General features: G+C 54.2%; 1 protein-coding gene across 1 annotated transcript in view; it reads right to left on the reverse strand.

Annotated features, from left to right (window-relative positions):
* Positions 1-1,445: 1,445 nt before the first annotated feature.
* NOS2 (nitric oxide synthase 2) overlaps positions 1,446-24,320 on the reverse strand; it is a 44,438-nt gene continuing 21,563 nt past the window's right edge. The window contains exons 10-27 of the mRNA XM_012449400.3: positions 22,845-23,019; positions 22,654-22,755; positions 18,430-18,624; positions 17,381-17,463; positions 16,546-16,690; positions 15,179-15,283; positions 14,160-14,209; positions 13,589-13,763; positions 12,314-12,446; positions 11,081-11,159; positions 10,116-10,297; positions 8,580-8,743; positions 7,399-7,606; positions 5,776-5,863; positions 5,250-5,371; positions 4,689-4,837; positions 3,586-3,780; positions 1,446-2,105 (exon numbers count right to left, since the gene is read on the reverse strand). Coding sequence (XP_012304823.2) covers positions 1,998-2,105; positions 3,586-3,780; positions 4,689-4,837; positions 5,250-5,371; positions 5,776-5,863; positions 7,399-7,606; positions 8,580-8,743; positions 10,116-10,297; positions 11,081-11,159; positions 12,314-12,446; positions 13,589-13,763; positions 14,160-14,209; positions 15,179-15,283; positions 16,546-16,690; positions 17,381-17,463; positions 18,430-18,624; positions 22,654-22,755; positions 22,845-23,019 — 2,458 coding nt within the window. The 3' untranslated portion in view covers positions 1,446-1,997. The remainder of the gene's footprint in view (positions 2,106-3,585; positions 3,781-4,688; positions 4,838-5,249; positions 5,372-5,775; positions 5,864-7,398; positions 7,607-8,579; positions 8,744-10,115; positions 10,298-11,080; positions 11,160-12,313; positions 12,447-13,588; positions 13,764-14,159; positions 14,210-15,178; positions 15,284-16,545; positions 16,691-17,380; positions 17,464-18,429; positions 18,625-22,653; positions 22,756-22,844; positions 23,020-24,320) is intronic.

Below are 24,320 nucleotides of genomic sequence, written 5' to 3' on the forward strand. Positions count from 1 at the left end.
TTGGAGAAGCAGGCTGGGGCTCGAGCCTTCTGGGCAGGAGTCTCGGACACAGGGAGTTGGTAATAGGGGGCCCCAGGAAACACCCCAATGCCTCCGAGATGGGAGAGGGGCTGGGGTGGAGCCTGTGAGGGCCACTGCAGGCCAGAGCTGGCTCCTCAGACCTGGCATGCCAGTGGGAGGAGGTGTCTTGGGGGTGGGGGGGTCAGGAGAAGCCGACCTGAAGCTTCGTCTGGGTGTGTGTTCCACTGTGGGTCTTCCCACAGGAAGGGGCATTAGGTGTTTGTTAGGGCTTGCGTGCAAAAAGTGTCTGTGTCCCTGTGTGGGGTTCTGCCAGCCACTGAGCCCTGCCAGGCAGCCCAGCTCCACGTCCACGTGATGCTAACGCCTGCTGCTGGGCCCAGCAAGAATCCAGCACCTCGGGCCCCAGCGTCGTCCCCAGAGCAGGGCACCTGCAGCCCCGGGAGCTTGCTGGAAACACGGCGTCCCGCCCCGCAACAACCTGCACAATCAGTCTCCATTTTCACAAGACCCCCAGTGAGGTGAGTACATTAAAGCTGAGACGCCCTGGTCCGGGAGTGGACTCCTGGCCATGGTGCTGAGCTGCACGGCTGTCGCACAGGGCACGGAGCACCCAGGAGGCAGAGGCCAAACCCGAGATGGGAGCCGCATGGTGCCAGTTCCCTGGGGGGCCCCCTCTGAGCTCCTTCCTTGGTTCTGACAGGAGAAGGAAACGGGGCTCAGTCTCTTAAGAGGTCTTCCCTGGCTGGCTCCAAACCCAGGAGGGACCCTAGTCCCTCAGGTGAGGATGCTGTGACCACACTCGCCTGGACACCCTGCCTTCCCCAGGGCCACACCCATACTGGCCAAACTCGAATGAGACAGGTGGCCCCAGAGCAAAACGCTTTCTAAGATGGTGTCCGGCCAGGTGTGGTGGCTCACACCTGTAATCCCAGCACTTTGGGAGGGTGAGGCAGGTGAATCACAAGGTTAGGAGTTCGAGACCAGCCTAACATGGAACAACTCTGTCGCCTCTACTAAAAATACAAAAATTAGTCGGGTGTAGTGGCACGTGCCTGTAGTCCCTGCTACTCAGGAGGCTGAGGCAGAAGAATCACTTGAACCCAGGAGGCAGAGGTTGCTTGCAGAGCCAAGATCGTGCCACTGCACTTCAGCCTGGGTGATTGACAGCGAGGCTCCGTCCCAAAAAAAAAAAAAAAAAAAGCAGCAAAAGACAGTGTCCAAGAAGCTCCAGGCCTTCCCTACAGCGCTGGCCTCATGCGAGAATCCCACTCTCACCGCACCCCGTGTCAGATCCTGTGAGTGGGAGGCAGGCCCTCGACCCCCGCCCGACCACAGGTCTTTGGACCAGCATGAAGCTCCATCTGCTGCCCTCCCACCTGGCAGCCATTTCAGAGGAGCCATGGCCTGCCTAGGGTGTCCCTCTGTGGGGGGGTCTGTCCAGGCCCCAGCGCCCCCACTCTGAGGTGAGCTTTCCCTACAAAACACCCACACACATACAGAGTGATTAAAATAAAATGCAATTCATATAAATATCTCCATCAAGGAATCATACAGGGAAGGCCCAAGTGGCCGCTGGGAACAGTCTGGGTGTTAGTTTTTAAAATAATACAGAGGCATAAATAACTGTACACAGGGCAGTTAAATACACAGTGGCACGACAGCACCTCCTGGTGGTCACTTGCAGTGATGCACTCAGCATCGGGTTCCATCTTTACGCACTTGCCAGGCCTGGCATTGAAGATTTCATCTCCAAGGGACCAGGGAGGCCCCAGCTTGAGAGAGAAGGTTCCGACCAATCCAGGGTGCTACTCGGCAGGTCAAATAAAGGGCTTGATGGGGAACGAGGTGAGGAAATAGGATGTGAGGCTTGGGCATATCACTTTCCTCCATCTCCCCAGGCCCTGCGACATCGGATAATGCAGAGCTGGCTCCGTGGTTACGTTCTGTGCCAGCAGCTTTGACCCCTCAGTGCACCGTCAGAGTGCGGACATCTCCAGGCTGCTGGGCTGCACTGCCGCCCTGTCCTTCTTCGCCTCGTAGGGAAATACAGCACCAAAGATATCTTCATGATAGCGCTTCTGACTCTGAAGTGGAAGCAGAGACCAACGTGTCAAGTCCAGGCTGGTATGAGCCCCTAGGGTTTCCCAGGGGACCTTCCCGAGCCATCTGTCTCCCCACTGTCATTCTTAGATTGTGCTTGACTCTGGCTTAGATTCTAACCCCCGCTCAGCACCTGTTCTGGTGCAGGCCCTGTAACCATCTCCGAAGCTTTACTTAGCATTCCCATTTCCTGCCCAGCGCTCACTGCCCACCCAAGATGCTCCAGGAAGTGTGAACTCTGTGACAAGTATGTTTGGGAAATGCTACATCCTTTCTTTTCTCCCAGCCTTGCAGGTCCCGAAGCACGGCCGCATGTTGAAGGCTCCGAGAAGTCTTGGAGTAAAGCTACGTGTCTGCCTTGGCTGAACTAAGCATGTCCCAGGCTGTCTGACCTTGGGGCATTTTGGATGCCAAATATCTACCAACCCATTCAACACATTTGGGGAAATGCCTGTTACCACCTCACTGTTCTTCAAACAAGCCAGGTGAACTCCCACCCCCGGCCTTTGTGCCTGCTGCCCCCTCCAGAACAGCCCGGAGTGTTTCCTTCAGTATCCACGGGGCTCTCCTCACCGCCTCAGGCTTATTCTCAAACTTCCTTCCAGTTCCGCCTTCCCTGGCCCCCCTGTTTTAAATGGCACTCCCCAGCGTTCCCAGGCTGCTTCCCTGCTGTTTTTCTCTGAAGCACCACACCTCTTCCTTGTTTGGGTTTGTCAGCCCCCGTAGAATGTAAGGAATTTTTGCCTGTTTTGTTTACTGTTCTATCCCCAGCACATAGTAGGTGCTCAATAAACGTTCAGTTGAACGTATGACTGTGTCTTAGGGAGAGTATAGAAGTGAGAGTCACAGGCTTTGGAACCAGAGAAGCAGACTGAACTCTAGGCTCTCACATTCCCTCTGTCAAACGGGGTGCCTCCCTCATAAAGTCCTCGGCAGGACTGAATGAAACGCCACATGAAAATCCTTGGCAAGCACTAGGCCCAGTGTAAGCCCTTGTAAATATCAGTATTATCTTCATCAATAAAATCCCATCCCTTCCTGCCGAGTGGATGAGGGTGAGTAGACGCCAGTCTGGGTGGAAATAGGAAGCATGAGGCTCACTCGAGGCTGACGGTGGGGCGGCCTCGCTCTCCCCAGTGCTCACAGCCTTGCTTTAGCTACACAGATACTTTCTGAAAGCGGGGTTTGAGGAGAGGCCAAGGAGACTCTCCTGCCCCCATTCCACAGATGGAGAAATGGAACACATTCACCCGACTTCTCAAAGCTGGCTGGCAACCAGACCAGGATGTGCAGCTGGGCTTCTGACAGCCCACCCAGCTCAGATCTCAGCCGCTGCTAGGATTCTCTTGGTGTCCAGAACTTTTCTAGGCCTGACTCCCCTGGGTCCACCTGCCACCCCTGGTCCTGGCTCTGATGGCCTGTGCCCTTGGCCAGCACCCTCAGCCCCCATGCCCACCACGATACCTTGAGCTGAAAGAAATAGTCCTCAACCTGCTCCTCATTCAAGTTCAGCTTGGCAGCCACCAGCTGCTTCAGGGTGTGGGCCACGTCCCGGGCCATGCGCACATCCCCACAAACATAGAGGTGGCCCGGCTCCTCGTGGAGCACACGGAGCACCTCGCTGGCGAGCTGCTGCCGCAGGATGTCCTGAACATAGACCTGAAACCAGAGGAAACGGTGGGTCCAGTCCCCAGCCACTGGGGGCCAGGCTTGCAGGTAGGTCTGCTGGCCTCAGGAAGGCAGCGAGAGGGCACTAAGGGCTGTGGGGTGAGTCCCCTCCCAGCCAGGACCTTGCACAAGGCCAGGCTCAGGATGAGGAAGTACATGGGTGCCCTGGGGGCTGGGCTGGGATTAGAGAGATGAATGTCAGGCACAGTCCTGCCCTCGAGGGGCTGACAGTCCAGTGGGGCTCCCAGAGTGTCTCTGAATTTGCCATGCTTCAAAGAGGCATCAATGATGCCAGTCCTCCCACCCAGGGCTCTGTCTACACCCCAGAAAAGGGAGCCTCTCTATGCAGACTGTCCATCAGGTCCCTGCAGGGGCCGGATCCCGGGCTCCCCAGTTAGAAGGTCCAGGAGTCAGTTGGGGACTCTGCTCCTGCTCCACACAGGATGCCCAGTGGCTCCAGTTCTGGGCACAGAGCACTGGGCCTGAGAGGTGCCCTGATGGGACGAATGTGTGAGGGCTGAGTCTATTCTGACACCCCAGGCCCCTGGGAGCAGCAGAGCCCGTCTGAGGGCCATATGGAAGCATTGGCTGCCCTCCAGCCTTGCTGGGCTTGAGCGTGGCCAGTCTGGACCACCTCTCCCTGGGCAGTCGTGTGTCCCACGGGGGCTCTGGGGTTAATCCATGTGTGACCTAGGTTAATCTTGAACCTCTCCAGCCTGTTGCTTCTACTGGAAGAGAGGGCATAATGCTCTTCACACCATCACTCTGATGGTTGTGAATTACCCGAATTTCAGAGCTCAGGAGCTGAAGACTCAGGGAGGCCAGTGGCCTGCGGGGACCCAGGGCTCACACTGGAGCCTGCGTGTGTCATGCTTCACCTGCTTTGAGGCTGCATTTACCTTGGGCTTGCCAGGCAGGCGGGAATAGGCTGTGTGCACCGCGTGCAGCACCCCCTTCCGGGCCATCTCCAGCATCTCCTCCAGGTAGATGTGGTCCTCATCTGGGCGGCGGCACCCGAACACCAGGGTCATGCGCCCTCCCCGCACCCCTGCAAGAGTCCCGGGCTGTTATCATGTCTGCCACCAGAGGGCGTCACGGCTCCAAGCCCAACTGGAATTCTCACTTCATTCCCACAAGCATCCTATTTAATAGCACTATCCCCACTCTACAGATGAGGAAACCGAGGCCCAGGGCATTTAGACCACTCATCCATAGTCACACACCCTCAGCCCATCAAAAGCAGGGACTTTCCCATTACCCCCTACTCCCGGGAGAGGGAGCCCGCGCTCCGATGCGGGAGACGGGAAGGCGGCCATTCTCACCCACAGAGGCCGCGCAGCGAGGCAAGCTTGGGATGCCTTCCCTCCAGAGAGGGCCAGGAGCCGTTTGCGGGGCTGCGGTTCTGCTCCTAGGCAGGCGCTGCCCCTGGTGCCCTCCCACCTGGGAAGCCTCCAGCCTACCCTTGTGCTGGGAGTCGTGGAGCCGCTGCTGCCAGAAACTGCGGAACGGGGCGATGCCTGTGCCAGGCCCGACCAGGATGCAAGGATGGGAGGGGTCCTCGGGGAGCTGGAAGCCGCTGGCACTGAAGAGGACAGGAGAAGAGAGGGGCCAGTGCTCAGACACCCTGGCCCGCGTGCACACAGGCTGTCTGGGGAGCGGGGCCTGCAGGGGGCGGTAGTGAGGGGTGTGGAGGAGAAGCTGCTCCAGTTTGATTTCCCATGCCCTGCAGCCGCTGCGCTTCTGTCCCGGTATCAGCAGCTCCCCCAGGTCCTTCTGAAAAAGGGCCAAGCTCACTGGACTCTGGGCCCCACCAGCACTGCTGTCATTGCTGTCCCTGCTAGAGACAGCAACACCACTATGACCCCAGTGTCTTCTTCATGGGCCAAGGGGCCCCGAGCAGCATCTAAACCCCAGATCCCTCCCTTTCCTCCCGCAACTCCCAGGGGTCAGCAGTCCCACAGGGGACAGAGTGGAAGGGGTGCTTACTTTCGCACAAAGCAGGGCACTGGGTCTTGGGGCTTCAGGCTGTTGAGCCATGTGCTGCAGACGCCATGGTGCAGGGGACCCTGGCCATCTGCAACGATAACACAAAGTGACCAACGTGCCCCACTGCCCATGAGCAAACTGTACCAGCTGCTCCGCCCACACCACAGCCTCCCTGGACAGCCCCACTCAGGCACTCTCCTTATCCTCCTGGTTCTGAGATCCACCCTCTGTGAGCCCAGAGCTGAAGGTTGAAAGGGACTTAGAGAGGCTGCAAGTTGCCCCTTCTGCCAATGCAGAAACTGAGTCCGGGAGAGGAGAAGTGACTTGGACAAGGTCACTCAGGTAGTGGTGGAATCAGGTGGGCAGCTCAGGTTCCCTGACTCCTACTCCAGTGCTCCTTCCAAAGAGTTTCTCCAGGAACACTCCCAGCTCACCACTTAGCTCCACTGACAGCAGCTTGAAGTGACCTGCGGGGTGGCTACTGCTGTGTGTGCTCATGAGTGTGACCCTTGCTGGGAGCAACCCTGGGTGGCGGGTGAGCTCTGTGCATTTCAGCCTGCTCTGACCCCTCACTCTCCTCCTCAGTGGCCCCTCCTGAGCTTGTAGAAAGCCAGGAGGTTTCTCTGGGTTGTGTTCCCTTTACAACGCCCAGCACTTGAAGGAGGCCTCCATCCAACCTCAATCCAAATTCGATCCTCGGGATTGAATCTTGCTCTCACAGGACATGCCTGCCTCTCCTCTCCTGGTCTGGGTGGGTGTTCTCTAGCAGGGCAAATAGAATCTCTGTCCAGTTTTTAGAAACTGGGTTTGTGCTTCCTAGAGGACAGAGGGCTTGGAAGTATGGGCAGCTCCCAGCTTTGCCAACCCAGGCAATGCTCAGTTACAGAGGGCAGGGCAGGGGGCAGAGGCCAGTGCGAAGCCAAGGCCACCTGGATGAGATGTCGGCCTCCCCCTCTATGGCAGTGTCACCCCTCCTTCTCGGCCCTCAGTGACCCTGACCTTTCCTTCTTGGCTTCTGCACAATGAGAATCATTATTTCTACACCCATTTCTCCACTGCTGCCTCTAGATGCTCCCTGAGGGCAGGGCTGGTGTCTGCTGTATTTCCACACCCACCCCAGTGCTGAGCACAGGGGTGTGAAATAAACCATCACTGAATGAGCTCAGTGGGCGAATGAACAGTCAATGCAGAATCTCCCCTGCACAATCAGGAAGACTAAGAACCACTGGCCTCCCACCAAGGGTTGGTGCTCTTCACATCTGATCTCATTAAACTGTCCCAAGGGTAGTGGGACAGCAGAGTGGTAAAGGACTTGGACTCAGCAGTTAGACTATCTGGGCCCAAATCTCAGCTCTCCACTTGCTAACAGTGTGACTTTCTGTGCCACCTGTAAAATGCACACAGTACCTACCCCACATGGTAACTGGTCATAGACATACAGAGGCTTGCTTTAGTGCCTGGTTCGTGGGGATCTCTCCCACACGCCTCCTATTACTCTTAACAACCCTGGGCAGTGGGTGTTCCCTCCCTCCTCAACTTGATGAGGAAGCTGAAGCTGAGTTGATGAACAGATGCCCAATAAGAGGCGGGGTGGGGCTGTTCCAGAGTCTCTCCCAGGCTCACCTTGGGTGTGGTACGTGACCACGGCCACAGTAAGGTGGATCTCGGTGGGCGTGTGATCCCGGGAGGAGCTGACAGAGTAGAACCGGGGCTTCAGAATGGGGAGCTGGGAGAGCAGGAAGCCAGCAGACACCCTCAGGGATGGGAACTTCTCCAGCACCTCCAGGAACGTGGGACTGTTGGTGAACTTCCACTTGCTGTACTCTGAGGGCTGAAAGCCAAGGGTGATGTGATTGACTCAGGGCGCCTGCCCTACTTTGGGGGAAAGGCTGTCACAACCCAGTATTGATTGATTGATTCATTCACTCACTCAACAAGCAAGTCCATGTGCTAGGCACTGTCCAGGGTGCTGAGACTACTAAGCTTGAGAAGAAATAGTTCCTGTCCTGGAGGAACTCAGGCCAGTACATTTATCTAACTTGTGTGACCTCCACTGTCAGCAACTCATGGGCAGGGGTCAAATCTTTGTTGTAATTTATTTGGGGCAAGGTTTGGAACCAATCAGACCTGGGTTCAAATCTTGGCTAGATGCCCTCACTAGCTGTGGAATCTCGTCCCAATCACTTAATCTTTGTGAAACAAGGATAGTATTGCCTACCTTGTGGGATGTTATGGGAATTAAATGAGAACGCATGTACCGAGTTAGTACACTGTAGTCACAAAATAATGGTGGTGGAGGTAGTTGGAATCAAGATAATTTGCTATAATGTTGACGATAATGACAACCAGTGCCTTTTGCAAAGTTGCAGGTGAGTTAATGCATTCTCTTATTAATGTATTCATTTAACTATCCATCTGTCACTCTGTTCATTATGCTCATTTATCCCATTAATCCACACCATCCATCCCCCAATACATCTGAAGTGACAAGTTTACTCCGGTTTGAGGGAAAGCAAAGACAGATAAGGACGGCTCCCTTTCTAGCTAATGTCCGAGGAGTGCACTTTGGTTGCATCCTGTAGGCACTTGGAAAAACTTAGCTCACCCAACACAACTGCATCCTAGACATGGGACAGTGGATGATGCCTGATGATTCCCACCAGTCTCTGACAAGTCTCACTTTGGGAACCTGGTGTGGATCCCTCTTGGAAGTTAAAGAGTTAAAGACCAGCTCTGGGCTCCAGCTCCCCACATGCTGGGACCCCCCCCACAGACCCCCACTGCCCACCAGCCCTGATCTTCACCTGGCACAGGGCCTCCAGCCTCTGTCTCTCAGCTGTTTCTGTGGCCACCTGGGCCAGCTTTTGGAGCAGCAGCTGGGTTGGGGGGGTGGTGATGTCCAGGAAGTAGGTGAGGGCCTGGCTGAGTGAGCAGGGGGGCAGCCTCTTGTCTCTGACCCAGTAGCTGCCTGGATGGAGAAGGAAGGTGTCAGGATGGAAAAGAGGCCCTGTTTGGGCTTCTCTGAAGGTAATGAGGCCCTCAGGGCAGACACCCTCTATTCTCCAGCTGCAGGGGAAAGGAGGCTCTGAAGTCCTGGCTCTGAGAGCAAAAGGCAGGAAGGAGGTGGTGCACGGAGAAAGGACTGCCGAGGAAAGCTGATCACCAGCCCCCTGAGGGGCACTAAGTTGCATGGTCCTGATGAACTGACCATGTCCTTCTCTGGCCCAGACCTGAACTTTAGCAAGACACCCACCAGTGATCTATAGACTCACAATGACTAAATCCACCAAAGACTAATGTACACCTCACAGGTGAGTTATTCACTCAGAGAAAAGCCCCCGACTGCAGTCCCCTGGGTGCTGTACCAAGAGGTGCTGGGTGAGCAGAAGATGAATCCCTGTGGGGCAGCATCCAGGGCAGTCACAGCACAGACCCTGGGGTCAGCAGACACAGGTTCAAACCCTGGCTCCCCACTTCCCAGGTGACTGAAGCCTCTGGGACTTGGGTTCCCTCCCTGTGAAACAGATCTGATTCCGAAACCGATCTCGCTGGGTAGGCATGAGTGCCGAATGAAATTGTGCACATAATAGTTGGTGCTGTGCCTGGTACACAGATGCTTTCTAAATATTAGGTTAAAATATGAGCATGACATTATCTCCTCTGGACCAGAGACCTGATGAGCCACACCCATCACCCTATAGTCACAAAGATGTCTGTCCCCTCAGCCCTGTGTTTCAGGGTCTCTCACCTTCTCTTGGATGGTGGGGGACACTGCTGGGCTCTGCCTCTCTGATCCCACTGTTTTGTTTTGTTTTGTTTTTGAAATGGAGTCTCCGATGCCCAGGCTGGAGTGCAGTGGCATGATCTCAGCTCACTGCAACCTCTGCCTCCCGGCTTCAAGTGACTCTCGTGCCTCAGCCTCCCAAGTGGCTGGGATTACAGGTGTGTGTACCACAATGCCTGGCTAATTATTTTTGTATTTTTAGTAGAGATGGAGTTTCCCTATGTTGGCCAGGCTTGTCTCAAACTCCTGACCTCAAGTGATCCACCCGCCTCGGCCTCCAAAGTGCTGAGGTTACAGGCATGAGCCATCACGCCCAGCTGATCCCCTTTTCTGACTTTGGCCGCTGTACTTAGGGGGATACACTGTCAGTGTCATTATAACTGGGAAACTAAGGCCAGGGAGCCATGCCTATGGGCTGGGACTGTCCCCAGCTGCTTTCACATAAGCTTCGGCAGCCACCCTCTAGCAGGAAGGACAGGGATGGCTGTCGCCAGCAGGTCCAGGCCCAGCCCCTCAGCCAGGCAGGGTGGCCGGAAGATGGCAGGCCGGGGCTCACCACTCTCGTCCAGGGCCTCCAAGCGCACTGTCTGGTGGGGCATGGGGCCGTCCACCACTCGCTCCAGGATGCCTTGAACCAGGGCTGGCTGGTTGCCCGGGCAAACCCCGAGGTGCTCCCCTGGCAGGTAATTCAGGCTTTGGCCATCCTCACAGGAGAGTTCCACCAGGATGGTGGTGCGCCTGGGGAAGGAAAAAGAAGGCTCAGGTGACGTTGCAGGATTTCCTCCGGGGTTCCCTGACGTGTGGACCAGTTTCCCCAGGAACTGTGCCCTCCTTTCATTTTCCCGCCCAGTTCTACAAGCCTGGGCCACCACCCTGAGCTTGGGACGCGGCATCCCCACAGGCAGGGGTGCTCGAGAGGGCCCTGGGAGCTTCCCTCTGGGGAATGGGGGGGCCCTTCCCTTCCCAGCAGCCCTCTGAGCCCCCCGAGCGATTGGCCACTGCCTCTGCCAGGAGAAAGCATCCCCCCTCGGAGATACGTGGACATCAGAAGAAACCTTTCCTTGTCACCAGGACAAACCCTGTTCTTATTAGAACCAAGGCCAGTTTCCCTAATGACGGCACAGATCGATGAACCCTGCAGAGAATCCACAAGGCTCATTTCCCAGAGCTGGGAAATTTCCTTCCCTGTCAAAACTTTTCCTGAAAGTTCTTAAGAATGAGTCCAATGGTTTAAGTCTCTCTTGCACCCTCCTTTTGGTGAAAGAGTTCAATGAGGAAGGAGAGGAAGTGAGCAGAAGCTTAGCTTCCAAGCTGGAGAAGTGGCCCGTGGTTAACTGAGACTAGCCATAAAAGCACGGGTGGCCGAAGGTTACCAGGTGAGCCGGTCCTGCCGACGGCACGGCCACTCCTGCCGGCAGATGCTCCTCTCCTCTCCCTTTAAAGATTGACTTCTTCTGGTCTTTCATTCATTGAAATAAAATCGACAGAGCATCGCCCGAGAAGCTCTGCACTTTCCCTTACCTGGATTTCGGACTCTGTAGATTCTGCCGAGATTTCAGCCTCATGGTGAACACGTTCTTGGCATGCATGCTGCTGAGGGCTGTGGAGGGCAGAGAGACAGTGAAATGGACAAGCGGCTCTTGAGCGTGGGTGGGGGAAACCTCCACATGTCCGGGTCAGTGACACCTGGACACTAGGGGTGTCCTGCTGAGGGGGCCGTTGGGATTTTCTTTCCTTTCCTTTCATTTCCACTGTTTCTGAATCACAAATAAAGATCCTTGGTCAGGCTGGGCATGGCCGCTCACATCTGTAATCCCAGCACTTCGGGAGGCTGAGGTGGGTGGATTACTGGAGGTCAGGAGGTCGAGACCAACCTGGCCAACATGGTGAAACCCCATCTCTACTAAAAATACAAAAATTAGCCAAACATGGTGGTAGGTGCCTGTAATCCCAGCTACTAGGGAGGCTGAGGCACAAGAATCACTTGAAGCCAGGAGGTGGAGGTTGCAGTGAGCCAGAATCCCACCACTGCACTGCAGCCTGGGCAACAGACCGAGATTGTGTCTAAAAAAAAAAAAATAGTCCTTGGTCTGATACAGGGCAGCTTCTAGGTATTGCTTCTAGATGTTGGGAAATTCAATTTAGGTACATAAAAATGGAAAGTCCCAGGATGTCTCCATCGCTTGGGATCCACAGGAGAGCATCGAGGATGTTGGGGGTATCTTAAACATGTGGCAACCTGCAGGACTGTCTGTTAGGGCACAGGGCACAGCACCGGGAGGCAGGGTGGAGAGTTCACCACTGCAGCCTGGAATTGCCTCTGTGATGCCTTCTTCCCGACACCTGGCTGCCTTCGAGGCTGGAAGGCTGGGGCTCAGATCCCAACGAAGTCACAGGCAAGCAACTTGCTTCACCTCCCTGAACTGCAGTTTCTCCATCTGTGTCTTTCTCCCAGGAGGAGTGTCCAGGCTCACATAGTCCATGTGGGCCAGAAACTCCGCACAGTGCCCTGCACATAGTAGGCCCCTGGCAGATGGTGCTCCCTTCTCTCTCCACCACCCTCCTGGGGCTCCCTCTTGACACAGCCTCCATCAGCGCCTTGAGTCTTGCACCCTAACAGCCTCTTGCATGAGCAAGAGGGAGGCCCCCAACCCAGCTGTCTCTGTTCAGAAAGACCTGGGTTCTACTTGACCACAGGCTCAGGGCTCAGACCCCAACCCAAACAAGGCCCATGTGTTGCAGAGAAGCAGATACCTTTGCTGAGGTCCAAAGGCTGTGAGTCCTGCACGAGCCTGTAGTGGTGCGGGTCCCAGGTCACATTGGAGGTGTAGAGCTTGGGGATCTGAATGTGCTGTTTGCCTCGGACATCAAACGCCTCACACGCTGCCTGGAGGAAGATGGAGCCGGCTGGGGTTCATGGTCAGCAGCAGCAGCAGCAGCATCCCCACCCGGGTGCTACCACTTTCTAGGCCCTTACCATGGGCCAAACACTGAGCTGTGTGCTTCGTGTAACTTCTAAGCACACTTACCGGATACAGTGACAGCAAGGACTCAAAGAGGTGCCCGGGCTTGGCACATGGTAGCTATTGCTACGATTATAAATACTGTTTGTTTTGTTTTGTTTTCAGACAGGGTCTCACTCTGTCGCCCAGGCTGGAGTACAGTGGTGCCATCATAGCTCACTGAAGCCTCAACCTCCCTGGGCTCAAGCAAGCAATCCTCCTGCCTCAGCCTCCCGAGTAGCTGAGACTGCAGGTGTGCACCACCAAGCCCAGTCCGTTTTCTGTATCTTCAGTAGAGACAGGTTTCACATGCTGGCCAGTCTAGTTTCAAGCTCCTAGGCTCAAGCAATCTGCCCACACCAGCCTCCCAAAGTGCTGGGATTACAGAAGTGCGCCACTGTGCCTGGCCATTACGACTGTCGATATTGGCATGAGCTTGTTGTATCCTCAAGCCCACCCCGGGAGAGGTCTGATTGTTCCCATGCTCCTGCTGTGGAGCCACATGGGGGAGGCCCGGGCTTTGGAACCAAGCCTGCCCCGACGCGAGCTGATGCTCCTAAGCACCACCTGAGTGACGCTCTGCAGGAGTGATGAGTTCCCTACGTCACTGGGGCCAACAGAGGCAATAAAGAGCTATGGAGATACTGAGTGGATCCAAAGTGGATCCGCCACTGTGCGGTGCCCGTCCCCAAGCTCTCTCTGGCTGCGAGACTGAAACAGACACAGAAGAGGCGACCTAGACTGCCAGTGGGAGAAGACCTTAAACTTGAAGCCCCCTAAGGCCAGGGGTTATCTGTGCCACCTTCTCCCCCAGAGTCATGTGCACAGGGTGGAGCTCTTCTAGGGGGCTGAGGGAGGGCAGCAGTGACCTGAGCCTCAGGCCCGTGGCCCTGACCCATGCCTGGGACTGCATCTACAAGGACCAGGTGCAGAGGTCATGCCACCCAGGACGCCCAGCACAGATGTCCTAGGCATGAACACACCCTGTCATGTCTCTGCTGTGGGGCAGCTCTGGCTGGAAACTGACCTTGAAGGTTTGCACAGCCCAGCTGCGGAAGGTGTCCTCCTGCCCACTGAGCTCATCCCCTTCTCCCGTCGGGGTGAGCTGAGAGGCCCCCAGGTGGGACAGCTTCTGGTCAATGTCATGAGCAAACGCGCAGAACTGAGGGTACATGCTGGAGCCGAGGCCAAACACCGCGTACCTGCCGAAGGACACACACAGAGACTCGTGTCCCATGTGAGCAGCTCCTGGCCCCCAGCACCCAGCACCAACAGCCTGGAGGGTCAGCCCCGGACTGTCCCCCTCCAGCTGGAGCATGGAGCATGAAGCTGGTCCCCCTTCTGGTCCTCCGGACCCCCCAGCCTTGTCACCAACTCCCATGACCACCCCATACTTGACCTGCAGACCTGTGAGAGGGACTTGGCTTCTGTGGCTTGACCCTTGACACACTCCGAGGATGAACCTCTGACCCAGGGTCCCTCTGTGCCTGGTCAGCTCTGAGAAGATCCCCTCCGCACACCCAGTTCCATCCCCTGAACCCAGACTTTGGGTCCACAGAGCAGGGCTAGAAGGAGTAGAGGGAGGGGAAAAGTCTTACCTGAATTTGTTGGTGAGCTCTTTCAGTGTGAAGAGGGATTTCTTTAGTTTCTAGAAAGAGAGGGAAAGACAGAGTTCTCAGCCAGGATGAAAAGTGAAAAAACACTGCTTTTTACTTCTTCTGAAAAAATGGCCACAGCTGGCAAGAGATGGCTCCCGGCCCACAGTGGAAGTTGGTTTACCTGTGGGGCCACCTGGCCAAGGACCTGGTTGTCAGCTGACAAGTTTAGCTTGTCCCTCACCCCAGCTAAACTGTAGGCACTCGTGAGGCCCTGCCCCTTACTGGGGAACCCGGAACAGCCTGGCCCCACCCATCCAGCCCTGGCAGAGGGGGCCTGCCTTACAGCAGGGGTCTCCAGAGGGCCTCCCGATGGGCCGTGATTCTGTCTTCTCATCTGGAACCTAGTAGAAGCAACAGCAGTTGGGCCTATAGTCCCTAAAATAAGCCTGGCTTTCCAGGAACCCAAGGTCATTCCAGAAGATACTAGCGTCAAATCCTGGCAAGAATTTACTCTCTTTTCATCATTTATTTTTTAGTTATTCCCATTCAATTACATTTTCATTCTTCTGAGCACTGGAGAGACAGTCTCGAATTGACGCTAATGAAACCTTGATACCTCTCTCATTGCCTGTTACTCTTTAAAAAACAAAGCTAGCGCACGCCTTGGTGAAGATTCAGTATCTAGCTAAAATTCATCAACTTAATTTTGTTTTCAATGAATTTGCATTTTGCTGGCTTTCCATTTGTGAGAGTGATAGAAGTTTCCTTTAAATGTGAATTTTTGAATATAAACAGGCTGTTCACAGAAAGATATTAACCATGTCATAGTTAATATCTATATGGCACTCCCATAAGGCACCAATTACAACAGAGGCCGGCAAATGAGCTGAGTGACCCAGAGTGGCCTGAGCACTGACTCCCAGACGCCCTCCGTAGAACATGCTGCATCCCCCAGACCCTTTCCTGGGTCCTCCTGCGCCCTACCGCCGCCTAGGCCATCCAGACCTCAGGCCACCCACCTCTCCGTTGCCGGGGCAGTCTCCGTTCCCAAACGTGCTGGTCACCACCAGCAGCAGCCGCTCCTCCTCCAGGCAGCTCAGCCTGTACTTGTCCATGCAGAGAACCTGGATGGCACCCAGGTGGGCATCAGCCCTCAGCTCCCAGTAGGGCCCTTCCTACCCTGCCCAGACACTCTGGGCTTCCTCCCATACCTCCCCCACACCAGGGCTCTTGTGCTTATCTGTTTCTCCCAGTGCCCAGCACAGGCCTGGCACAGCAGAGGTGAATGAACCGATTTGAACACATCATCCTCAATTCTTACCCGCTCACGCCCTGCAGCTAACCTGTCAACAAGCCCTGAGGCTCTGCCTCCAAAATACTGCCTATCCCATGTCCAAATGTCTCTCACCACACCCACTGCTATTTGCAATTGTGTGTGTGTGGACATATTTCCACAAAATCGGAATGAGCAGGTCACAGCTGTCCCTGGAGGGAATGGTCAGGGAAATGTGCCCTCGCCTTGCTGTTCTACCCAGGTCCACCCAAGGATGGGGTTCCTGCCACCAGTCTCCTGGCAGTTCCAGACTCCTGGGAGCCGGCAGGTAAGGACCCAAGAGTGTTTTCAGCGACCTGGCTGACCTGGTCATCAGTCAGCCTTGGCCTCCACGTGGCACAGATCACAGCTCATCCCATCGTGGCATCACACTGGCCTGTGCCCTGAACTCAGGATCACATCTGTCCCCCAGAAGCTGGGCAACCCTGGAAAACCCATCGGCCTGTTTTACACTCAGGCTCTTCCTCTGTGGTTAACAATGACACTGACGCCTGCTTTGCAGGGCGCTGGGAGGGTAGAGTGAGGTGTATGCTGGAGAGCTCCCGAGGGCAAGGCCTGGCTCTGGGTCACTCACTCTCAGATCCTCGGAGCCCAGGGCTGGCCCAGCATGTGTCAGTCATTCCCTAATAGTTGGATTTTATCCGAAGGTGCTGAAGGCAGGGGCTATAGCTTAGACAGACCCCGTGGGGCCTTTTTAATTTGTCTGCAGCTTCTTCGTCCCTTGCCCCTTTCACGTGCAGCACTGACTCCTGCAGAGCAGGTGTTTGGTGAGCCTGAATAAAGTTCAGCTAGGGGAGCTGATGTATATCAAGGCCTGGATTCACTGTGAAAGTGTTTCTCAAACTGTGTTCTCCAGAACATCATGAAAAACTCATCTACTGTGTAAGTCTGGGAATCCCTGCGTACAAGTCTATCCTTCTCTTGCAGATTTAAGATGCACAAGAGCACATCCAAGGCTCTGAGACATCCAGGAGTGGGGAAACCGTTTTAACCTTTCCTAGACTCCTCTGCACACCAGCAGAGACAGCAACAGCCATCCCGTGGAGCCGGTACCTTGGGGTTAAAGGCACAGCTGAACAAGGCCCCCAGGTCCCAGGCCAGCGCCTCTGATTTTCCCGTCTCTGTCGCAAAAAGGATGGTGACTCTGACTCGGGACGCCATCGTCTTGCGCATCAGCATACAGGCAAAGAGCACGGCTCTGTGAGGACAGACAGACAGATGGGCGCTGTGTGCTGAGTCAGCCTTCCAGAAGAAAATGGGGGGGTCAGGGGAATGGGAGGAGACAGCTTTTAAAGTGGGGCAGGTTGGGGAAAAACAAGCTACGTTTCTCACCAGCCGCCCACCATGACGACGCACCATTTTCCTCCCCTCACCCACTATGAAAAGTTCCTTTGGGAAAAGGGAGGAGAGAGAAGGTTGGGACAGTGGCAGTGAGGGACCCTTGGAGTTGGTGACTGGACCTTGGGGAGCCAAACTCCACAAAGAATATACATTCCCAGGCCAGGTGCGGTGGCTCCCACCTGTAATACCCGCACTTTGGGAGGCTGAGGCAGGAGGATCGCTTGAGCCCAGGAGTTTGAGACCAACCTGGGCAACATTGTGAGACCCCGTCTCTATAAAACATAAACAAAATTAGCCAGGCGTGGTGGTTTGTACCTGTGGTCCCAGCCACTCAGGAGGCTCAGGTGGGAGGATCACTTGAGCTTAGGAAGCAAAGACTGCAGTGAGCTGTGATCGGGTCACTGCACCTCAGCCTGGGTGACAGAGCGAGCCCTGTCTCAAAAACAAAAGCAAAAAGAATATCCATTCCCTGCATTCCCTGCCCTGTGAGGCCTAGAGGCGGAGGCTGATTGGAAGGAAGGGACACAGTTCACACATCACCACTCACTTGACCAAGACTTTCAACGGAATCTCTCTTCTCTTGGGTCTCCGCTTCTTGTCCTGCCAGTCATGGGTTTTCCAGGCCTCTACCTTCAGAAAAGAAGGGAGATGTGAGCGCCGGGTGGGGTCCTAGCTCAGCTTGGCTTGTGGATGCTGGAGTGGTAGAGGACCCTTCACACCATCATGAGCTGGGGAGAGAAGGCTGGCCTGCGCCCCATCCCTGTCACTGAACCCTGCAAGAGATGGCTGTGGCTGCGTCTCCTCCAGAGTTGCCTCTCCAACGCCCGGCATAGCACCTGCACATGGAAGGGGTGGCTGACTCTTACTCTCATTAGTGTCCTTCTGGAAGGAACAGGCTGCGCCCCCCTTCGCTTTTAGCATCTTATCACCTGGCAGATGACATAATGTACAGTCCCCACCAAGACACCTTTGAGAGCAAGAGGAGCTGCTACTACAACAGGCAAGGGACCAGGACATGCAGGCACCCGCGACCACCTTTCTATGGAGGAAGCTCTTCCTGAAATCTAACCCAAATCCTTTTTGGCACAAAATGAACTCGTCTCAATAGCTCATGGCTACTGAATGCATTCTGGGTTGGGCACTGGGCTGAGCTGTTCCATATACCAGCTCTGCGATCCGCACAACCCCTTGGCATGTAGGGAAGCCCGTCCCTTTTAGAGATGAGAAGATCAGGGCTCGGAAAGGTGAAAGGACCACCCAAGACCCTATTGCTAGTAAGTGGCAGAATCAATAGCGTCTGTCTCGGCAGCCAATTCCCTCAGCGCTCTGCTTCTGTGGAAGCAGGTGTAATGACAGACCCCCCAACCCCGCCTGAGCCACAGGCCACTAGTGGTGCAGCGGCAGACACTTCCTTCAGTGCCACTCTCTGTGGAAACACACGAAGGCTGCTCAGCATCCTTGAGTAGGGCCTGGAAAGCTTTCACAACATACCCCTGCCTCCCCTCGGGTCCTGCACGTGTAAGCATGAGGTGCACACACACACACACACAGCCACACCTGAGCCCCCAGGAGGGAGAGGCAAGGAAGGCCCCTCACCTGATAATAGTAGAAAGGGGACAGGACGTAGTTCAGCATCTCCTGGTGAAACACGGGGGTGATACTCCCGGATATGGGAGGGACCAGCCAAATCCAGTCGGCCGGGCAGCCCCCGCGGGCCCGGTATTCGTTCTGCATGTACTTCATGAAGGATTCTGCAGCCGAGTGGTGGTCCATGATGGTCACATTCTGCTTCTGTATCAGAAGGCAAGAAGGGGAAGGACATAAGGTGTGGGGCAGTCGGGAGAGGGGCCAGGGGCTGCAGGGCTCCCAGGGGGGCCCGGGAAGGCCTGAATCTGTAACATGGGAGAGCAGCTCCTCCCGGCCTTCTCCTTGCCTGCTGAGAGTAAACACCCAAATGGAAGGCGCTTGTGGAGCCTCGGAAGGAGTCTAAGAAAGCACATTAGCCAGAGTCAGGGCACAGGTCCCGGGGGGGCGTCCCTTAACACTCTGGGGGAAATATCCATCTTCTCATGCCCACAAGTCTCCCAGACTCACAGCAAATGGTTCTCCCTGGATCTGCATACCTCAAACTACAGCGCCTTTTGGCAGGTAAGGAAATACCATCCCAGTCACTTATGAGTGGAGAGTTCTAAGAGTCACTTCCCTGGGGTTGTAGCCTCCTCATCCAAGAAGGAGCCAGACCCCTCCGTGGGGAGGTCTGAAGCATTAGGAGAACTGTAGTGTATGGGAGGCGAATCACTCACAGTCTGAAATTACGAGCTGTGGGGTCTAACCCCATGGAATGGTCCAGTGAGGCAGCCACAGGCCTCTATTCAGTCAAGAGACATTTCTTTAACATAGTGGTTTAAACTCTGGCTTCTTATTCGCCATGTGACCTTGAGCTATTAGTTCTTTAATCTCCCTCAGCTTCAGTTTCCTCATCTGTAAAATGGGAAGGATAAGAATTCCTATAACAGCCAGATGCAGTGACTCATGCCTGTAATCCTAGCACTTTGGGAGGATCGCTTGAGCCCAGGAGTTTGAAATCAGCCTGGGAAACATGGTGAGACCCTGTCTGTATAACAGTTTAAAAATTAGCCAGGTGTGGTGGCACACGCCCTCTCAGATACATGGGAGGCTGATGTGGTAGGAGCATTGCTTGAGCCCAGGAGGTCGAGGCTGCAGTGAGCCATGATCGCGCCACTGCATGGGTGACAGAGCAAGACTTTGTTTTAAAAAAAAAAAAAGTTCCTACATCATGAGGTTGTTGAAAGGATGCAATAAACTGGAATAAGCAAAAGAGAGTAAGTGCTGAATCAATGTTAGCTGCTCTTACAATTTCCATCTGCCAGGCACTGCATAAGTCATCAGCGTTATAGAAGGGAAAGACAATCCCTTCTCTGCATTCGATTCTAGTCTAACTGGGTGGGGAAGCCGAGGAAAATCAGTCATTTTCACATGGACTGCTAGAAACTCTGAGGCAGGCAAAGGTGCTGGGGAAGGCAGAGAGGATCCAATGCCAGACAGAGGCCCAAGGCTTGGGAATCTCAGGAGCAGCCTCTGAGAGGAGGGAGTCTGTGAGACGGGTGCAAGTTGGTTGGGGGTGGGGAGCACTGCATAAGTCAAGGCAGGGAAGCACGAGAGGACCCACCTGGGAAGTCCAGACATGCCTTGTAAAATTATATAGAAATACGTAAGCTACATATGTGTATATAAAAGTCCAAAATGTGGGCTCTCATTCACTTATTCTTCCAAGACACAGCAACTCCTGGGTGCCAGATCAGTTCTAAGCTCAGTGGTAGCTACGGGTCGGGTGCATGGCTCACACCTGTAATCCCAGCACTTTGGGAGGCTGAGTCAGGTGGATCACTTGAGGCCAGGAGTTCAAGACCAGCCTGGCTAACACAATGAAACCCTATCTCTACTAAAACTACAAAAATTAGCCGGGTGTGGTGATGCAATCCTATAATCCCAGCTACTCAGGAGGCTGAGGCAGAATTGCTTGAACCTAGGAGGCAGAGGTTGCAGTGAGCCAAGATCACGCCACTGCACTCCAGCCTGGGCGACAGAGGGACATTCCATCTCCAAAAAAAAAAAAAATCTCAGTGGTCACCACAATTGTGACGACAACACAATAAATAGTAAGAAAATCATTGTGTACTGACTGTTCCCTATGGGCTAGCGGGACAGCTAAACATTTTGCATACGCTTTTACTTAACGCTTACAATCACCAGGTGAGGGAGGCACTATAACTATCCCCATTTTACAGAGGAGGAAACTGGGCCATCTACTGAAGTTTACCCTGAAGGAGGGTGGTGAGGAAGTCCTGGAGACGCTCAGGCAGTGGAAGGACACGGTCAGCCATGGTCAGGAGACAGCTGAGGCTCACGGATTTTTTGGGACGCATCCACATCCTGCCAGTGTCGGGGCTGGTGCTGGGAGTCCCCAGGAGTCAGGATGTGTTGGGTGAGGCCAGCCCTTCCCGAGACACTGGGGGGGCTCTTCCTGTTCCATCTTCCCCTCCCCCATCAAGCACAGGCGCAATCTGCCTATGGGGTGACCCAGCCTTGGGGAACGATGTGTGCTCATCTGTAGGCTGCTCACCACTCACATCCTTGGCCCAGCCTAGTACCCGGCACCAGGCAAATACTGTGTAAAACATTGCTGAATGAATGAATGACTGCCCAGTGGTGGGGTCTCCAGGGTGTCTGTCAGCTTCGTGGCAATGGCCGTGGCTTCTGAAGTAGTATCTTCTAAGATGTAGCATCCCAGGCCTCCTTCCCACAGGGGAGGGAAGTGTTTATATGAGTAAGAACAGCAGATGGGCCAGAGGACTCAGCCCCACACCGGAGCCCACCAGGTGTGTGTGGGCTTAAGAAGAGGTGGAGGCCATCATCACTCTCACACAGCAAGCAAGGGCGGCCACAGCTCATCAGTCCCTCCCAGCATCACTCGTTCATGCAGGCGTCGGACAAGGACTGAAGACCCAGTCTGTGCCAGGCCAGAACGTGGATGTGGCTCTCATCATTCATTCTTCCAAGACATATTATTTTAACACCTACTGTGTGCCAGACACTCTTCTAGGCTAGAGGTGCAGCAGCGAACAGAGAGACAAGGTCCCTGCCCCACAGAGCTTACACTCTAGTGGGGAAAACAGAACAATAAAGCAAGCCAGCCCGGCGCACCGGCTCATGCCTGTAATCCCAGCGCTTTGGGAGGCTGAGGCAGGAGGATCACTTGAGGCCAGGAGTTCAGGACCAACCTGGCCAACATGGAAAAACCCCATCTCAATAAAAAATAAACAGATTAGGCAAGCGTGGTGTGCACCTGTAGTCCCAGCTACTCAGCAGGCTAAGGTGGGAGGCTCACTAGAGCCTGGGAGGTGAAGGCTGCAGTGATCACACCACTGCGCTCCAGCCTGGGTGACCAAGTGAGATGACGTCTCAAAACCAAAAAAAAAGAAAGAAAAGAAAAAAGAAAGTCAATGTCCTGTATAACGCCAGGACATTATATGATGAAGTCTTACGAAGACAAATAGAATGGTTAAAGGACTAACACAGAGAGACAGGTTGGCAGTGGGGTGAGGGTGTCGTTTTACATGCCATGGTCAGGGAGGGCTTCTTTAAGGAGGTGGCCATTGAGACCTGCGTGAAGGGAAGGGGCCAGCCAGGGGATGATTTTCCCTGTGGTGGGAAAAACAGCAAGAATTCCAGCATGACCAGAGGAGTGGCAGGGAGTGAAAGCCAGACTGGAGCAGCGGGCGGATGAGGAAGCGCGGCGAGATCTCCCCACAGTTTTGCTGTAGAAAGGAGCCGAAAAGTGGAGCAGTGGCTGGAGGGAGCCTGAGGTTTGGGAGGAGTTATGTGGTTAGCTATTCATTTATTGCTTTGAGATGGGGCTAGGAGAGCCTGTCTGTACACTGCTGGGAATGACTCAGCAGAGAGAAAGACACTGATGATATGGAGGGGGAAGAGGGAAATTTTCGGGAGTGAAGTCCCCGAGCGATTGAGAGAGGACAGGATTCAGTGCTCAAGGGCAGGGACTGAACAGTCTTGGGAGGTGAGGAGCTGCCTGTAGCTAGACATCTAGAGTGAGCAAGCCGGCTGAGTTATCTCTGTATCCCAGCACCGTGCCTGGCACTAACTGGGTCTTCCACACTTGTCTGATGCAGGCATGCACGAATGACTGATGCTGGAGGGGAAATCAAGCATCACACAAATCTCTGGACCAGATGATCTTCTAACTGAAAAGTCTTCAGACTCACAAAACTCCAGACGTACCTGGAAACTATGGAGCACAGCAATGTTGATCTCAACGACAGCCTGGTCTTTCCAGAGCGAGGCCAGCTTGTGCGTTTCCAAGCCCATTCTCCTGCCCACTTCCTACAGAGGCAGAGTGATGTGAGAGAGTCAGTCTTGGAGCCACCCCCAGGCCCACACCTCCAGCCGGCCAGCTGGGCCGCCTGTGTTACCTCCAGGATGTTGTAGCGCTGGACGTCACAGAAGTCCCGGACTCCGATCTCTGTGCCCATGTACCAGCCATTGAAGGGGCACCCCGGGAACTCCAGGCCACCCACCTCGAGTAGCATGTTGGCCACTGCAGGCAGGGCATACCACTTTAGCTCCAGCTCCCGAAACCACTCGTACCTGGGGGAAAGGCAGAAACATTTAACTTCTTTTTTTTTTTTTTTGAGACTTGGTCTTGCTCTGTTGCTCATGCTGCAGTGCAGTGGCACATCATAACTCACTGCAGCCTTTAACTTCTGGACTCAAGCGATCCTCCTGCCTCAGCCTCCCAAGTAGCTAGAATTGCAGGCATGTGCCACCTGGCTCAGCTAATTTTTTCTTTCTTTTTCTTCCTTTCTTTTTTTGTAGAGACAAAGTCTCATTATGTTGCCTGGGCTGGTCTCGAACTACTGGCCTCAAGCAATCCTCCCGCCTCAGCGTCCTAAAGTGCTGGAATTACAGGCGTGAACCATCATGTCCGGTCGTGGGGGCTGCACTTTTGCCATCCCACTGTCCCCACCACCTGCCCACCAAGAAAAAAGCTTCAGAAACAGTCAACCAAGAAAACTCCTTTCCAAGAGTTGATTCTCATCCTAGCCAGAGGGATGTATTGGACATATTGGGTGCCATTTACTAAATTATGCATTCATTCATTCATTCATGCAAATATATATTAAGCATCAAGTATGTGTCAGGCTCTGTGATAAATGCTGAAAATGCAACACAACAGAGCAATTAAGGACTCCAGTGTCAGAAAGCTCGGGTTTGAGGTCTGCCTCACCACTGACTAGCAGTGTGACCTTGGGATGATTTTTAGCCTCTCTGAGCCTCAGCGTCCCCATCATCAGAAGAGAAATCATAGCACCAAATTCATGGAATTATTATAAAGCTGGTAATATCACTCATTTGCATATTCATGTATTCCACAAATATTTATAACTGAGCACCTACTATGTGCCAGGCATCCTGCTGGCTGTTGGGTATATATTGGTAAAGAAAAGAGCTCCACTCTCAAGGAGCTTATAGTGTAATGTCTAGACTCTAGATTATAAATAGGTAAACAAATACATAAGAAATAAAAAAAAGATAATGTGTGAGACTGAGGGTAGGGGGGCCTCCTCTAGCTTGAGTGGTCAGAGAGCCTTCTCAGAGGAGGTGACATTATAGGAAATACCCTTTGATAAGAAGAAATAAGTGTAGAAAAATTCCAAGGAAAGGTCATGTCAGGCAGAAGAAATGGCGAGTGCAGAGGCCGTGAGCTGGGACTGAACTCAGTTCATTCAAGGGCCAGGAAGAAGAGCCCAGCCCAATGCCTGCTAGACAGTGAATCTCAATACACAGAGGTATTTTTGCAATTATGAGAACTGCCTAGAGCAGGGGCTGGACCGGTGGGGCTCTTGAAGTCACTGGAGCCCTGTATGTCCCCACAGCCAGGGGAGGGA

This window comes from Aotus nancymaae, unplaced genomic scaffold, assembly GCF_030222135.1.
Source record: "Aotus nancymaae isolate 86718 unplaced genomic scaffold, 86718_ANA_hifiasm-v0.15.2.pri h1tg000072l, whole genome shotgun sequence".
NCBI lineage: Eukaryota > Metazoa > Chordata > Mammalia > Primates > Aotidae > Aotus > Aotus nancymaae.